The sequence below is a fragment of the Rhea americana genome, unplaced genomic scaffold, assembly GCF_003343005.1.
Source record: "Rhea americana isolate MKP2758 unplaced genomic scaffold, rheAme1 scaffold_85, whole genome shotgun sequence".
In the NCBI taxonomy this organism is placed as follows: domain Eukaryota; kingdom Metazoa; phylum Chordata; class Aves; order Rheiformes; family Rheidae; genus Rhea; species Rhea americana.
This window is the reverse complement of record NW_028187034.1, coordinates 437,861-454,030: the sequence shown is the minus strand read 5'-3', so window position 1 is coordinate 454,030 and position 16,170 is coordinate 437,861. Positions and strand designations below refer to the sequence as shown.

Sequence of the window (16,170 nt, the reverse complement as noted above, 5' to 3'; positions counted from 1 at the left end):
CAGCTGCTTCTCGCGTGTGAAAACCGAGCCGGCGCTTTAACTTTTTAAGTGAAAATGGGGGCTGGGTGGGCCCGAAATAAGGAGGGAGCTTTTGGGAGGGGTGGGGGGAAGCAGCCCCGCGCCTCGCGGGCTGGGGCTGGAGGGGAGCAGGGGCAGCGGGTGGCGCGGGCCAGGGCGCAGGGAAGGAGCGGGAGAGGCGAGGCGCCAGGGCGCGGGAGAGCAGCCGCTCTCGGGGGCCGTCGCGTGTCTGGGGCAGGGGGGAACGGACGCGGCAGGCGTAGGGACAAGGTGGTTGGAGGCGGTGGCGGAGCGCGGCTTTGGGGCCCGGAGAGCGGTCGGGTGTGAGCAGTGTTCAAGCCCCGTGAGCGGGGAGTGGCGGGSATCAGCTCCCGAGAGCGAGCGAGAGCCCTCGTTTGTAGTGGGCCACGTGGCTTGGCTTCTGCTTGACGTGAATCCGGTTACCTGTTCTGCTGCACAACCAAGGCGGCCAAATTGCTGCCCATTAGAGACTCCGTATTTGCAGATTAGCAGATCCTGGAGCCTTTTGCCTAGAGGAGYGCGCGCAGAGCCCGGGGCCGAGTTCCTGTCTCGGCTCTGCAGCCTGCCGCTCACGTCTCGGTGCATTCGTTTCTGACTGAAACGTTACAATCGAAGCCTGGAAGTCAGTCAAGCGTGGACACATTGCCATGCCACAAATACATTATAAAAAACTTTGCACAAATTCAATTCTGGCAGGGTTGAGAATAACAGCCAGGTCCATAATAAGGTAGAGTTGAGTCTTTCCATTTGTCTTGTGTTGTCTCCTAGAGTGAATCTATCAAGTCTGTGATTTAGTTAGCCTGCTTACTGGCTTGTGCTTCCTTCAGAAAGCACGGAAACAGTTTTGCTGATCTGTAGTATTTTGTTTCCGTCTGTCAAGTAGTTTGTAACTCATTGACAAACTGTGAATAAAGTCCCCTGTAGATACTGGACCAGAGGGGGATAATCATCATCTCTGTGACTGAAACGCTTGAGTTCTGTGGTGGGGATATGTGTGTTCTGGATTCAAATTCTGCTGGTGATTTGAGTAGACAAGTCTGGACAGACAGATTTGGGGAGAAAAGGCTTATTGCTTGATGCTTTCCACTATATTTCTAAATATAATTAAAAATCAAGAAAACAAAAGTTAAACAGACTTTTTGCTTATAATTAATTATGAATCAGTTGTGGTATGGTGCACATCGGAAGTGTGACATGTACCGGTTGTTGTATATTTGGGTCTGCAGTTTGATGCAAGCGTAGAATGAGGCACCATGAGGAGGCTGGAATGAAAAAAGGAGGCAGAAGTGACTGAGTTTGCTAGGGGGTGGCCCAGGTATGAGGGGCAAAAGGAGTAAGCATGGTCAAAATGGTCAGTAGTGGGGAAGGCATGAGGTGGAAGAGAAGCCTGTTTTGTGTGATGGAGGGTAGTGGTATGGAGTGAGATTGAATGGGAAGGGTCATCGTTCCTGAGAGATACGAGAAGTTATTAGGGTTGCAGAGTGTGGTATGCATTTTGAGGGTGTTACAGTGAGAAGATGARTCTTATGTATAAAGCTGTGACATAAACATGAGGATGTGACTGAGCTTTGCAGAGGAAGCTGGTCACCTGCTTTAAAGGGGATAGGAATGTGTGGGAGTATCAGAGTGCAACGGTGTGGAGGAGAGATCAGGCCTGTGGAAGCTGAGGCTAGGACTGAAGAAAGTAAACAGCATGCAAAGGATAGAGGTCTTGGGGGGTGAGTTGTAGCAAGGATCAAAACTGTAGTTGGGTATTATGGGACTTATGGAGGTGCAGYTGGTTGGTGAGCCATCAAAGTGAAGTAAGGATGCCTATAGGTGTGTTGGATTCAGTAGAATACAGTAGGCCAATTTGTCAATAGTGATGAGGAGAAAACAAGCTGAAGGGGAGCTCCAGGATGCAAGAAGATAACTTTCTATAGTTGAGTAAGAAGTTTTAGAGCCTTTCCCCATAGGCCTTTGGCCTCACTCCAGCCTTTGGTTGATAGGATTTGAATGCTGTTCTGTGTGAACATGCAGCAGCAATCAGTTCTGGTTGTAACACACACCCTCATCCTGCTGTGTAGGATGTTTTATCAGTGGGGTGAAGGTAACCATGAAAACAGGTACTGAACTGATCTTCTCTGCCTCCCTCCTTGAAATAGTATTTTAAGAAAAGAGCTGAGGTCAGTAGCAGAGGTTGGAGTAAGCKATGTCTATTGCAGACTTTCCAAGGTGATGTCCCTTCTTTTGAAAATTTTGAAGGTGTGCCATAACATTTCTGGAATGCAGCTACTGGTTTAGTGATGAGCAGCCAGTGTTGAACTGCTTTCTCCACTTCACCTATACTCTCTGTGGGCCACTGCTTCACTTCTGTGCCTTTTGTTCTCTCCCATGTGGCTTGTGTCAGGGAGCCTCAAGAGCCAGGCTGCTCCTCAGAGGAGGTTGAGCCAGGAGCCAAAGGTGAAAACAGCACAGGCAGTGAGTGTGCTCTCACCAACTGGGGTGCAATCCCACTGTATCTGAACAGGGTGGGCAGAGCAAGGTGCTGGTGAGAGGGTCCACCTGCAGTCTCAGACAAGGTGAAATGATGATTCTGGTCCAAGGTCCATCGAGGGAGTCCAGCAGTAGGAGGTGGTACCGGAGACAGGACTGGAGACAGCTTACCGARAGCATAGATCCAAGGTCTATCTAGGAGACAGGACTGAAGAGAGGTGAACCTACAGTGTAGCTAAGACAAGGGCTGTGTGCCTGGGCCTGAGTTAAATAGAGCCCCTGAGCCATGGGCAGTGGGTGGATGGTGGGGGTCTCAGGTGAGGCTAGTCTGGGTGTTTAAAGCTTCTTAGTGCCCTCAGGGCCTAGCCAGTTTGAAACTCCTCCTTCTTCCCTGTGCTTTCTGTCATGAGCCTCTGTGAGTGTCCCCTTGACTCTTCTTCCCCTCCCCCTCGAATTTATCTCTTCTCACTTTCTGTGTTGACTCTTTCCCCACATTCATCTCTGATGACCCTCACAGTTCTGTTCTGCACTGCTCTGGGTAGCTCTGTCCTTTTTTATGGCTGTCACTACTACCTGGTTCCTACTACTTCTCTCCACCTTATCTGTTCAGTCTTACTTCTTCTGACTTTGCAGAACTTCATGCAAAGAGAAATAACATCAAATCAATGGCTTGCTCTCTTTTTCTACTCCCCAAGCCTTTCTGTCTGTAGCTTTAGTGATCATAATAACCTCAGTCTCCTTGTTAAATTTCCTTCTCTTCCTGATTGCTCATTATCCATGTTATTTATGAATCATTACAGGCCTTCTGTTCATGTTGTACTGAAGTCTACCTGCTCTTCTCCATCACTTCTGCTCTTCTCCATCACTTCTGCTAAAAGCCTTTATAGAGACCTTGATTGTCACTCACCTTTTCTGTTGGCATCCTGGCTTTCCCTTTCTTGCTGTGCATGCCCATCCCAATCCAAATGCGACTGCATAAAATTTTCCGCCTGCTGTTTGGACCAGATTGCTCTCAAATTTACTGTCTGATGACTTACAAACTGCAGAGTGTCACTTTCAAATCCTTGCATACCTCTACTGTGATTTCTTTCCAGTGTTTATCGCGCTCCTGTCTTTTTTTTTCAACTCTTCCTTCCAACTCTCCTTTTTGGTAGAGGGCTGGCATTAGTATTTCTACATTTTGTATAGTGCAGGGTAAATAAATAAGGGTTTTTTAAGATGTCAAGATTGACTTTTTTTTTCACATACCATAAAGGTCCCTTCACCCTGTTCAAGTCTGAATGGCCCTTAGATGTCTTAAGATACTTTTAGAATCATAAGAATGGCCTCAGTGTAGAAGGGATCTGGAGTAGTGCTCTCCAAGCTATTGTAGCTTGGGTTGAGAAGAGACTTTTAGTTTTTCTCATAATCGCTTCCGAGGTGATCCCAGGCTGGGAGCGCAGTGTCATCAGCTCTGTCTCATCTCTGTATTTCTGTGCTTGCTGTCTTTGTCCCCAAGTTACCATTCCTCAAATGCTGAGCATCCTTAGTGATCGCAACTGGAAGATGGCAAGGTTGGGAAATCTGTGGTCACGAGCAAGTCCTTCTTGCCACAAAAAGTGCCATCCCTTCTCCCCTTCCTTATTCCTTGTACGCCAGCCCTTTGTATATTGTGGGGAGGGCAGGGAGCTGTTCCAGATTTGGTCCCAAACTACAGAGGATGAAGCACATGTATCTAATGGTGTGATTCAAAACCCCTTTAGTTGAGAACAGAGCTGTTGCTCCAAAATAAGTCCATCATATTCCTAACTTGTCTGCACTTAGAGACTCAGACTAGAGCTGGTTGAACCCAGACGTGTTACTTTGCCTGATTGTGTCCCTGATCGGGGAAGTTTACTCTCTTTTGAGTCTTCTTAAGGCACTGCCCATCCCAATTTGAAAGACTGCAGCATGGGCCCCTGTCCTCTTTCCTGGAGAGCATTCAAAGGTCTCTGCTCTCCTTGCCTGTAGGGTTTGCCTGCTGATCTTCAGCCTGAAATTCCCATGGCTTATATTCATCTCTGTTCTTCTGTGTGAAACATAGCAAGCAATTCCTTCTTCCTTAGTGTTTCTCTCTATCATATGCTTCCTGACACCCTATATAGGTTACTTGTTTTGTATGCTGTGCTGTAAAAAAGTTTAAATCTGGCTCAGATAGGTAATCAGAACCGCTTATTTTGGGAGTGTCCCTGCACAAACTCCTGAAATCATTGTCGGTRTGGGGAAATGTTGGTGTTGTGACTTTTTTTTCCTAGAAAGCAGTCCTGATTACTGTTGGTTCCCATTGTTTTATTTACTGGCAGTCTAAATAGAGAGCTCAAACTGAAGTAATTTCTCTTTGCTTGTGTATCCTGGCAGTGGCATGTGAGAAAAAGCAGATGCTGGGTAGTGAGTTGCTTGCCATCCTGTGTCTGCTGTGTAGATAAATCAAGGACTTCAGTGTTCAGGGCATCTGGTCTGGAACATTTTGTTAGTAGTAAATTCAAGCACATGCGAAATAGCATGCTGCTTAACTGCCAGCAAGACCTGTAATGACTCATTTTGTATTGTTTTTTTTCTTCTTCCTCTGCAGCAACTATAATGGAGAGACAGAAGAGAAAACAAGAAATAGAGAAGGGACTTCAGTTCATTCAGTAAGTGGATAACCTCATTGTTTCCTGTGACTTTGGAGGTGCTTATCTTTGTATCAAGGGCTGCGGGAACTGAGTTCTTCCTATTCATTGCTTGGGGGCTGCTGCATGGGGAAGATATWTTGGTCCTGAGGATTTTCATTGTGATTCTTCAAGGTGCTTTTTATCCTACCAGCTCTCTAAATTTGAAATGGTATCATTTTAATTTTCTTGGGTTTTGTCCTCTACTGCAGTTACAGAATAATCTTTATAGTCACCGTAATTGTAACATTAGTTGGACCTTCTGCTTTATCTGTGGCCCAAGGATCTCAAAGTCTTCTACTCTTAACAAGATTATCCTGCCTTTCTTAGCAAGGAAGATAACGTTTTTACTTTCCAGGTAGGGAAAACAGGGTAAATGACTTGCCAGATGTCCCATATCGTACYTGTAGAAGAAGTGGATGATCTGGGCTCTTTAACAGTTACCAAGCTGGTAGTTGTCTCAGGTCACTCTTCTGTGACTATCTTGTAGCTTTCTAGAGCTTAAGGTGAGTATTCGTGTTGTAGGTAGGAGTCCAAGTCCCTCCTCATAAAGTACAATAGTGTTTTTTCCTCCAATGGCTGAATTAGCAAAAGCCTCAGACTCATGGTGGTTAGGGAAGCAGCAAGATTACAATCAGATTTTTTTTTTTAAGGTCTACTTTGGGTCCTGCATTTATTATGGCTGAATTGTGTGCATCTACAAGAGACAAAAAAGCCAGATCTTCTATGTCAATATCTGTATCCTGGGGCCTGGCAATGATATTTTCACCCTAGTCTGAGACCAAGTGAGGCTGATAAGACTAGTTTCAGAGAGGCAGCTTTGAGGGATTTTTGTGGTAAAATTTATAAAAATGCACAAGCTGCTTGGAAAGAAAATGATTTAGAAATGCAGGGTGTTTTTCTTGCTTCTGGAGTGTATCTTGGAGTCTGAACGAGATTAAGTTTCATTTATTAGCTTGTTTTGATATGAAAGAGGGGTAGCCCAATTTTATCTGCAGCCTAAATACTTCCTACAAAGCCATGACACTTCTGCTGTTTAGTTTTAGGGAGCAGTATTAGTGAAATCCAGAAAAGTTTATTCTCTGGCATTAAGATTGTTTATGTGATGCTACATATCAAGGATGAACAGGGCTGGGAAAGGTGCTAAGCAAAGGCTCTCTAGAATCTGATGTTTTCTTCTTGAAGGGAAAAAATAAATACTTYGTGAGCCAAACCTGGATGACCTATGTGGTCTGATTTAGAGGATGTAACCTTTTGCCTAAGTGTCAGTGCTCCTGTGGGATGAATGTTCTCCATGTAAGAACTGCCATTTCTGTGGGTCTCCAGTCTGGCAGTGTTGGCCAGAACAGATAAAATTAAAGGGTATCTAGAACTTGCATTATTTTCTTCTTTCTTTGACATTGTTTTTATGGTGTAGGCCTAAAGGTGTGTAGCTGAGGTAATGCAGAGGAAAGTGATTGCATTTATCACTGTATGTCTTTTCTGTGATCGCACAAAGGATTTGAGGTGGTCTTGGAATGACCAGTCCAGCGCTTCAAATGTTCTGTAACTCACTTAGATAAACCTAGGACTATAAAAATGGTCTCTTCATCAGAGAGAAGGATATGTTTGCATGGATGCCTGTTTCATGAGCATTTCCTCTTTTTTTTAGGTCCACATTACCCCTAAGCCAAGAAGATTATGAGGTAATCAGAAATTTGTTTTCTGAAGTTGGGTACCCTTTTTCACATTGCACAGCTGTTAGTTTACATACTAGAGGTGAAGGGCGTGAAATGATGTATTACARTTTTTCTACAATTTAAAGCTTTAAGGATTCTGAGAAGGACAGCTTTCAGGGAGCGGAGAAGGCAATTAAGTGTTTAGGAAAGAAGATTTATTTAAATTATTGTCCTCTACAAAAAGATTGGTGTTTTACAGGGGGATGGGAAGGCAGGAAAATTTAAAAGGTTGGAAAGCCTGCTAAAACACAGGGAAGAGAAATTGGGAAGCAGTTCTTTCTGCCTTTGAACATCTGCTTTAGTCATTTGCACTCTCCCTACTGCGCAGGCCTTTTTGCAGAAGCTGGTGCGAAACCTGTTTGCAGAGGGCAACGACTTGTTCCGAGAGAAGGATTTCAAGCTTTCACTGGTACAGTATGTGGAAGGGCTGAACGTGGCGGATTACGCAGCCTCCGATGAGGTGACCATCCCAAAGGAACTCCTATGCAAACTGCATGTCAATCGAGCTGCCTGCTACTTTGCCATGGTGAGCAGTTCCCCATATCATCTCCAAGAACTAGGCAGGGTGTCTGGGTTGCTGTGCCATGCGATTGGAAAAGGTGGCAGGAGGGGATTAAACTGATTTTCTCCACTCCAGTCTCCAACACCGGAGGAGACAACAACACATAAACTTTGATATATCCCCACTGTGTCTTGTAAGATCAGAGGAAGGAGGTGAGGGAGAAGCAGCCTACTGTTGTTGGTCAAGCCAAAGGACTGAGCATGCAGTTCAGCTCCATGTTTGGAAGGAACTAATAAAATGTAGGGATCAGATTGGAAAGGACTAGTGCCTTCCAGAACTGGCTCTTTGAGCATTACTCTGAAAGTTTGCCTGCCTCCCCATAAAYATAAAGTTGTCAGCACACGTGGAAAAGGATTCAGGCTCTAAAAGGCTGCATGCTTCCATTTTCTTTAGGAATGCAACAGCTGTCTTCTATGGCACTACTGCACAGCAGGTCCATCCTGTTCATATGAGGCTGAATATGATGAAAAAAATTAGCAAGCAGTCACATAAATAAAGACTGTCAAATGTAACATGCCCAAGGTAGAGAGGGAGGTAAGGTAAAGCTGCTCAAGCTGCCTTAGTTCTGGCATTTTCTAACTTTTCAGTTTTGCAAGCCTTAACGAATTGTGCTTTTACTGTAGGTTTTTTGTGTTTGTATATGAGTTTGTTTGTGATACATATAATAATATATGTATTTTCAACTGCCTCACRTATTCTTGTTTTCTGCTGAGAGGCAAAACACTTGCATTCAGACAGGGAGAGGAGTTAGAAACTGCAGTGCCATAACTGACTCGAGGCACTCTCTTCCTTGCAGGGTTTGTACGAAAAGGCACTGGAAGACAGTGAGAAGGCTTTGGGTCTAGACAAGGAGAACATCCGAGCGCTCTTCCGGAAAGCCCGCTCCTTAAATGAACTGGGAAGACACAAAGAAGCATATGAGTGTAATAGCCGATGTTTGCTGTCCCTTCCACATGTAAGTTTTTGACATACAGCTCATCTTGACTTCTGTGACACTTCATCATTTCCCTCCTCTGTAACATAATGTTTAGTGTGAGACCTGAGGACAGAGGAAGAGAAAAAGCTGGCTTTACCTGGAGACATGGTTGTGCTGAGCAATCCTGTATTACTGACTCAGAGAGGGTGTTTGAACTCCCATGTTTTTTSAGTCCAAGTTGCCCTCTATGGATGCTGCCAGTTGGAGACACYGATTAGTGGCAGCAGATTTGGCGGCCAATTTTTGAAGTGCAAATACCTGCCCTGACAAAATATGAGTTAAGGCCACAAGATTGTTTTAACTAGCTGTTTTTATATGCCTAACAAGAGTTGCTATCAGCACGGGACAAATGGGAAATGGATCCCTGGAAGGAAAGCATGTATCCTGGCCTGTTTTAGGTGAAAGTATCTGATGCTTTATTTTGTAATTTTAAGACAAGCTGATAAAGTTTATTATTTCTTGAGGGGCATGCGAAGGGGTCCTTGACATCACGTGCGATGATTATTTTTTTGTTTATATGTGTGTAAACTCTTGTGTTCAGAGGGGACTATTGACATGTACTGGGCCCTAGGTATTTTCCCAACAATGCTTGTGGTGAGCTAGTATCCTCTGTTTGGGCCACATACTGAGCAGGAAACGAGACTGTGATTAGATAGATCCTAGTGATTACTAGTTGTCTTTCCTAAATTTGGTTCTGATTCATCATGTTAATGTTGTTACATGAAAAATGCATCTGCTTCATCGGGGAAGTTAACTTCATTGCTAGAATTACAGAAGCAGCCTTTGAAAGCAAAGGCTTTCTAACAATTAGTTACTCTTGTTGAATTCCTAGTTTCCTTAGTCTGGCAGAACAAGGTGATCAAAACACATTAAAGGAATCATTTTAGGGAAGTTTCAAAGAACTGTTTTTTTAAAAAAAACATACCCCTTTTTAACAAAAATGGTCTAATGCATTTGCTCATGTAAAGCTATAAATGGCTATATATCCTACAGTGCAATTGAGCCCCATTAGTATATGGTTAAGACAGCAATTCAGTTGTGTTTACATATTTCCCGTGTCATCATTACAGTCATTGTGATCTACAAACTTTTTAGGAAATTCTCCTTGTCAAGACAGCTCAGGCTCACAAATACTTTGTCAAGATGTCTGCATCCTCTAGTCTAAAAAGTCCGTTCTTGTAAATTAACAATTACCATCACCTTATTACCCAATTAACAGAAGTCATATGCCTTATCTGCATCAAAGGCAAGATGTTATCCATCATCTCACTCCTTTTCCATTGTTCCAGCTGCTAGACCTCTGGAGCACYTGGGTACTTCCAGCTTATAAGGCTGTAACAGCTGAGAACTTTGTGGTCAGTACAGAGCATGCATTAAAACTTCCAGTGATGAAAGATCTGCCACTCAGTTGATTCATTGTCTAGCAGAGTTAATTTGGTTCTGGGTGCAGGTGTTTAGTGCTGCTAGTTTGCAGAGGTTCCCAGGATGATGAGGTTGATACTCCTCTGTTGGCTGTTTTTGGTAGGGCACAAAGGGAGGTAGCATGTTTGTTTAGAATGTTGCAGGAGAACATGTTGCATTCCTTTTTTGAGCATTTTCTTGTTAAAATGGGTGGTAGTAAGCACCGGATGGTGAGATTTGGCTGGAAGAAAGGGAAGCTTAAAAACAGATCTGGGGAATGACAAGGAGCAAATAACCCACCTCAGGACTGCTGCCCCCCCCCCAAAAAAAAAGTGTGTGTGTGGGGGAGAAAAAATAATTGGTTTGATGATGGCAAGAAAGAAATTGGAGGCAGTCTGGAGAAAGATGCATTCTTGGTATTGTCGTGATATTTACTGGGCATCAGAGAGGACACTGCAGAGTCAGGCTGGCACGTGGAGTTAGATAGGGTAAACCCTGTAGTTAGGAGCATGAGATCAATGAAAAGTGGTGGTATTATAGGTCTGTCTCAGRAGTAAGAACTCTTGAGGTTTTTGGAAAATTGGAAGAACCAGTAGAGAACAGAGCATTGAAAACATGATCAGGGTATGATGTTAATAAAGAGTGATGGTGTCAKTAAGATCTGAGAGTTGCAAGAGAGTGGGGCAGGAGCAGTGACTATGAGATTTGTCCAAGAAGGGGTCCCTGGAGAGTACAGGGATAGTTTCAGCAGAGGAAGGTACACCCTGAAGGGGTGTAAAATAGATGGAGGCGAAAAAATGAACAAACTAGTTTAGATTTTGTCTATTCTGAGTTCAGAGAAGGTGGTGACCAGACCAGTCTTGAGGGGGAGCAAGTACAGTCAAAAGGTGGCACTCTGAATTGAAAATATGTTGATAGTGTGAGGTGGAGAAACTAGAGGCTAGTGAGAGGGTGAAAGCAAAAGGATGAACCTGCGGGGTGGAGGAGGTTGGAAARACCAGAATCGCATTGGTAAGCGGAGAGAAGAGGGCAAGCTTCAAGACTGCAGATGAGGGAGGAGACSTTGAGGCATCAAGGAAAGATACGACAACAGATTGAGCAAATCTTTTTTTTTTCTTTTAAGAAACTAGTGAAAAAACTCAATATTTTTGCAAATGGGGATCAAGAGGAAAGCAGAAGGAAAGACCTGCTGGTGATAAATAACTGAAGAGGGTTGAGGCAGGTTGTTAGTCCGGGTAAAATTGGAGAGGAGAGAACTAAGGAGGGGAATGGTGTATGTATGGCCTAAAGCTTTCTCCAAAGCTCCAGGTGGTGTGGGAGCAGACCTGGGCCTTGGAAGTGAGGTGGGAGGATGGTTAATGGTGTACGGAGAAGAAAGCAGAAGGATCTGCTTAGTTAAGCTGAGGCTGGTTAACCAGAGCTGAAATCAGTCAAAATGCCTTGTGACAAGTAAGTGAGTTGGAAACTAAGACTTGGTTTTGACTTAAAAAAAAAAAAAGAAAAAAAGAAAAAAAGAAAAAGAAAAGAATAGAATAAAAGATTAGTGAGCACTGTCTGCGTATCAAAATTGATTATTAGCTGATTATGAGCTCTGTGGCTGGCAGAGAGGAAAGGGGCAGGCTGTGCTAAGCTCTTTCTTCTTCCCAGATGCAGGGACTTTGTGGAAACCGTATCAGCCTCTGGCATGAGAACTGGTAGCCTGACAGCCCTTCCAGGGTCTGTCTTGCCGATGGGGATCATGAACCCTTCATTTGGAGAGTGGATCCTTTCTTGGAGGCAGATAATTGCTTCTCATTTTCTGCAGCATTGAAAATACGTGGGAAAAGGTTCTGGTATAAACTCAACATCTCTAAGGGCTAAATGACAGGAGCGCTCAGGTCTGCATGGACTCCTGGAGCTGCCTCTGGCAGTTGCCTGCCTACGGCTGGCTGCAAGTGAGGCTTCTGGCCACAACCCAGTGCGGGTAGCTGCAACCATGTGCTTCTGTTTGTTGCATTATGTGTGCCCCGAAGGCAAAACAGAAACAGTTCTTCCTGTGGTTTTGTCCCTAGGATGAAAGCGTCACACAGCTAGGACAGGAGCTGGCCCAGAAGCTGGGACTGAGAGTTCGAAAAGCGTACAAGAGGCCTCAGGTATGGCTTTTTTTTTGTGTGTGTGTGTAAGAGTAACTATCCTTTGGATCTTGCAGATTTACTTTTGCAAAAGCAGTTCTGCAGCTATACACACACACACGCTAGCCTGCGACCCCTCCAGTGGGTCCCTGGGTACCCTCCTTGTCCTGACCTTCTGACTCACTTCTGTCCTGACCCATTTCTATCCCCATTGCTGCTGAGGTGTTTCCTGTGTCCCCAGCTAAGCAGAGTAGAGCCTGGCTGGTTTTAGAGGAGAGGCCTCTGATGCATTAGGAGCATCGCCCTCTCCCCGCAGAAGCACATGTGGCCTGATACCAAAGGAGGTTTTGCATCAGAGTCCCTTCTCTGCTACGAGATCAGAAGGGAGGGATCCTGTGCCTCATCGGAGGTGTGTCTGGTTTTGTATCAGCAGTGGCTGATGGGGTTGCCCTCCCATAAACTTTCTCCATGATGGGGGGAAGACCTCCCCTTTGGTAACATGACAAGTGCACATCTGGTCAGATGCCAGGAAAGGAGACTGCAAAAAGTGAGTCCTGAGTCTAATTAATTGACCACAATGGCTGGATGTATAACCTGGCAATAAAAGAAAATTCTGCAGTATTCTACTTTTTTTTTAATGCATATCCTGGGATGGAGCTAGATGGTTGGGCCACAGCTAGCACTCCTCAATATAACCACCTTGGTTATGTAAGATCCCAGGATGCACTTTCAGGAATAAGGGGTGTTTGCTAGCAGTCTTGGCTGAAGTTCACTGAGTGATTGACAGCCTGTGTTTGCATGTCTGCTCTGCCTGGTTGCACCCTCAACACTGTATGCAGTGCGGTGCATTAAAGAGCCAGCAAGTTCTACCTCCAGAAGGGCCTCTTAGCAGTATGCGGTGAAGTGATTTGTGTGCATCCAATTTGCAGAGAGCTTTTGAGGTAACTGTGGCTGCCTATCCGTATGTAACATCTTGTGCCTGTCCATTACAAAACTCATGTGGGTGATTGGTCTACCCAAAAAATCTTCCACATTGTAGTGACTCTCAGCACTCTGCAAAGCAGCATTTTTGCTGCTGTCAGGTTAGTCAGTTGAGATGGGCTTAAACCACCTGTATGCTTGAAAAATAAAAGCAAAAAATTCCAAAATATTTTTTTTATTATTATTATTTGAAAAGTAGTGATTGGTATTTTGATAGCGGCTTGCTATGTCTTGTTTCACTTCTATCTTTCATTCCAGGGCTTTAGAGCCTCCTCTGAATAGTAATTTTTCAATGAAAAGGCAAGAATTTCTGTTCTTGGGGGTAAATTTTCAGTTTGTTGTGTTGAATGTTGTGTGTTTCACACTGAGCTGGCCAGTACAAATATGCAGCCTTTTCAGGATTCTGTAAACTGTACCCTTGTGTCACATTGGTATGCCTTTTGGGGTGGCTTTTTTTTTCCCCGCTAAAATGAAAAGAAATCCCATTCCCTAATATCTGTGGACAGTGCCTGAAAGGAAACCATGTTTTAACCCAACTTTACATAGTTTACAGGCATTCAGGGGATATTTCTATTCTAAGACCTTTCTCTTCCTTGCAGCAGGAATTGGAAACATTCTCTTTACTCAGTAATGGCACGTCAATCAATTTATCAAATCAGGTAGAGTTCCCATCCTGTGATTCTCAYTGTTCGTGATATGTGCTACTAGAATGCTTCTGGGTTTTATTTACTTGCAAGTTGATTGCCATCTTTTAAGATTTAAATATATTAATTGTTTCCCTTTTAAGGAATATTTTCAAGAAAATTCCTTTCTTTGAAAATATTTCTAGTGAAAACACTTCTGCTGTCAGCAGTTAGAGCATTTCAGATGCTTATTTATCTTAGTTATTGCAAATGTTTGTTTTCTTTTGTATTTTAAATCAGTTTCAGTTTTCTAGTTTTTGCATAGGTAGGGCAACATTAAGTAAAAATCAGAAAGTGCAACTGCTGAAGAAACATATAAAGTGAAAACATGTGGTCTAGTTCCATTGTCCAGAACAGAGCAAGGTACATACAATAAATGTTTGTGTATTCTTTGGATTATCCTGTCACCATTTGGGCAGATGACTGTACAAAATGCTAAACCAAAATACAATGAATAGCTGATTTCCTTTCTTTGCAACTGGCAAAAAAGAACAACCTTGATGTTTTTACATGGTATTTGGTATTTGACATTTCTCCTTAAAGCAAACAAACAAACTATCAAATCATAAAAATGGGCATTTGGTACAAGATGGGATAGTAGAGAATCAATTTACATGCCACTGTTCAGTGACCTGTCTTTGCATCTTTGTGGCAGAACAAGTCACCTTTCTTTTATAATTGTGCCTTGTTTTTGATTTGAAAATAATTCTTTTTACAAGAATTGAAAATAGTGCAAAAACTATAGGTTGCAAAAACTACTGCAGTAGATGCATTCGTTTRAATGTAATGTTTTTCTAGTGCCATTACAATTTTAAGCCAAAAGCATGCATACTTGCCCCTGTTTGTTTCTGTAAAATGTAGGCCTATTTTATTTCTTGCCTGAAGCTTTAAGTCAGCAGTTGTTTTGGCAAAAACCTTTTCCTGTTTTGGGTTTGCTGTAAAAGTTTGTGGTTATTAGATTGCAAAATATGTGAACTAAGAAAAGGAATGTTGTGTAAGATCAGGCTAATCAGATCTCACACTGCATGGGGCTGACTGATTGATTTGTCCTGGGACTTGGGATATGGTACTTTCATACACATGTGAAAATCCCATTTTTATGTACATATTTACTGACATAGTTGGATGTTATGCAGAGTTAGTATTCCTATGCAGCAACAGGGTTTGGCCACTGCTGGAGTTGAAAATGAATAAGCTGTTTGAATAATGGATTTTTAGTTTATTGGTTTTACAGCTCTTGCACTGAAAGAGGCAGTAAAGGAAAAGAAAGAGCCAAAGACATATGGTGATGATAAAGGGTCACCTGTGAATTATGAATATCTTTTAAAAGATGAATTTCTGGTGATAATTTTTCTCATTTTCCTTACACCATCTTTGCAGACCACTTCCAATGGCTTGGGTTCGATCGATGACATCGAAATAGGTAAAGACATTTCTCCYCTCTGATTTTTGTGGCTTCGGTAAGGTATCTGACCAGGCTGGAAGGTCCAAGAAGTTTGTTGTCTTCCTGTGTGTGGGCTTGTTGTTAACTCAGATGTTTTTTTCTTACTTCCTCCAAATTCGTGGTCAGCTACTGAGACACTGTCTGTAGGGTAAATGAGGCAAATCAGGTGCTTACCTATTAGCACCCCTGAGAGAAAAGCTTTTCTTGCAGGCACAGTGAGGGACACCTTTGGGAATTAAGAGTCTGCTGAGGTATACAGCTCCCAGCAGTGGTGCTTTCCTAAAGCTGGTCTCGGCAAAGTGAGATTCTGCTTTAAACTCTCAACCAGAACTATACAGCTAAACTGAAGTTAAGGTTGTAGGCCACTGCTTGTGTGCTGTGTGCATRTTGTCCTCCAAGAAGTTGAGATGGAGGAAATCAAAACAAAGGGAGTTGGGAGGGATCCAAGAGGAGCCATGTTCTCAGTTAGGAATCTAGGAACTGAGGAAGAGCAGAATGAGAGATATGTGGTTGCTTTTCTCATGCCATAAAACAAGTGACCTTAACTCTGCCCCTGTAGAAAGCTAAGTGTTTTGTCCTTCATTGTGTGCTAGCACATTTAAATGGTGCCTTGGAGCATATCAGGTTTTACTCTTTTTAAAGGCAGCTGTAGTGTTAAGTATGAAGATTTACCACTGCATTAACTATTACTCTTTTTATAGAAAGACCCTAATTTCATAATTGGGATGTTTTGATGTCTGTTTTGGAAAACATGTTAGTTGTCTCTTGAATGCCAATTCAGTTACTGAGCACAATCATGAGACCCAGTTTGGTGAAACAAGGGGAGTATTTCACATCATTTTACTGTACCAAGATGAACCGGACTCTTATTGCAGAGTGATGAATGACTGCTTCCAGTAAGCTCTTTGTCTAATCAGGATTTTGTATAAGAGCAGCATGCCAGCTCCTGTGTAGTTTAGACAGAGAGAACCTTTTCTGCTAGGAGATATTTTCAGAGACACTGAAACTGTCTTATGCTTCATCCCATTGCCCTCAGGTTTGGTGTGCCATGAGGAGGGCTGTGGATGCAGGGTACCTTGACTGTCCCACATTCAAATATATTTGAGCAAAG

The 16,170-nt window shown here is 43.3% G+C and overlaps 1 protein-coding gene across 7 annotated transcripts in view; it reads left to right on the top strand.

Annotated features, from left to right (window-relative positions):
• The window catches only part of ZC3H7B (zinc finger CCCH-type containing 7B), a 47,355-nt gene that overhangs the window by 1,279 nt on the left and 29,906 nt on the right, over nt 1-16,170 (top strand). For 4 of the 7 annotated variants that reach the window (XM_085323519.1, XM_085323520.1, XM_085323516.1 and 1 more), the window contains exons 2-8: nt 5,105-5,165; nt 6,835-6,868; nt 7,230-7,427; nt 8,260-8,418; nt 11,892-11,972; nt 13,532-13,591; nt 14,996-15,038. In XM_085323519.1, the coding sequence (XP_085179645.1) occupies nt 5,113-5,165; nt 6,835-6,868; nt 7,230-7,427; nt 8,260-8,418; nt 11,892-11,972; nt 13,532-13,591; nt 14,996-15,038 (628 nt within the window). In that variant the 5' untranslated portion in view covers nt 5,105-5,112. The remainder of the gene's footprint in view (nt 1-5,104; nt 5,166-6,834; nt 6,869-7,229; nt 7,428-8,259; nt 8,419-11,891; nt 11,973-13,531; nt 13,592-14,995; nt 15,039-16,170) is intronic. The other 3 variants (XM_085323522.1, XM_085323518.1, XM_085323521.1) reach the window with 2 other exon arrangements.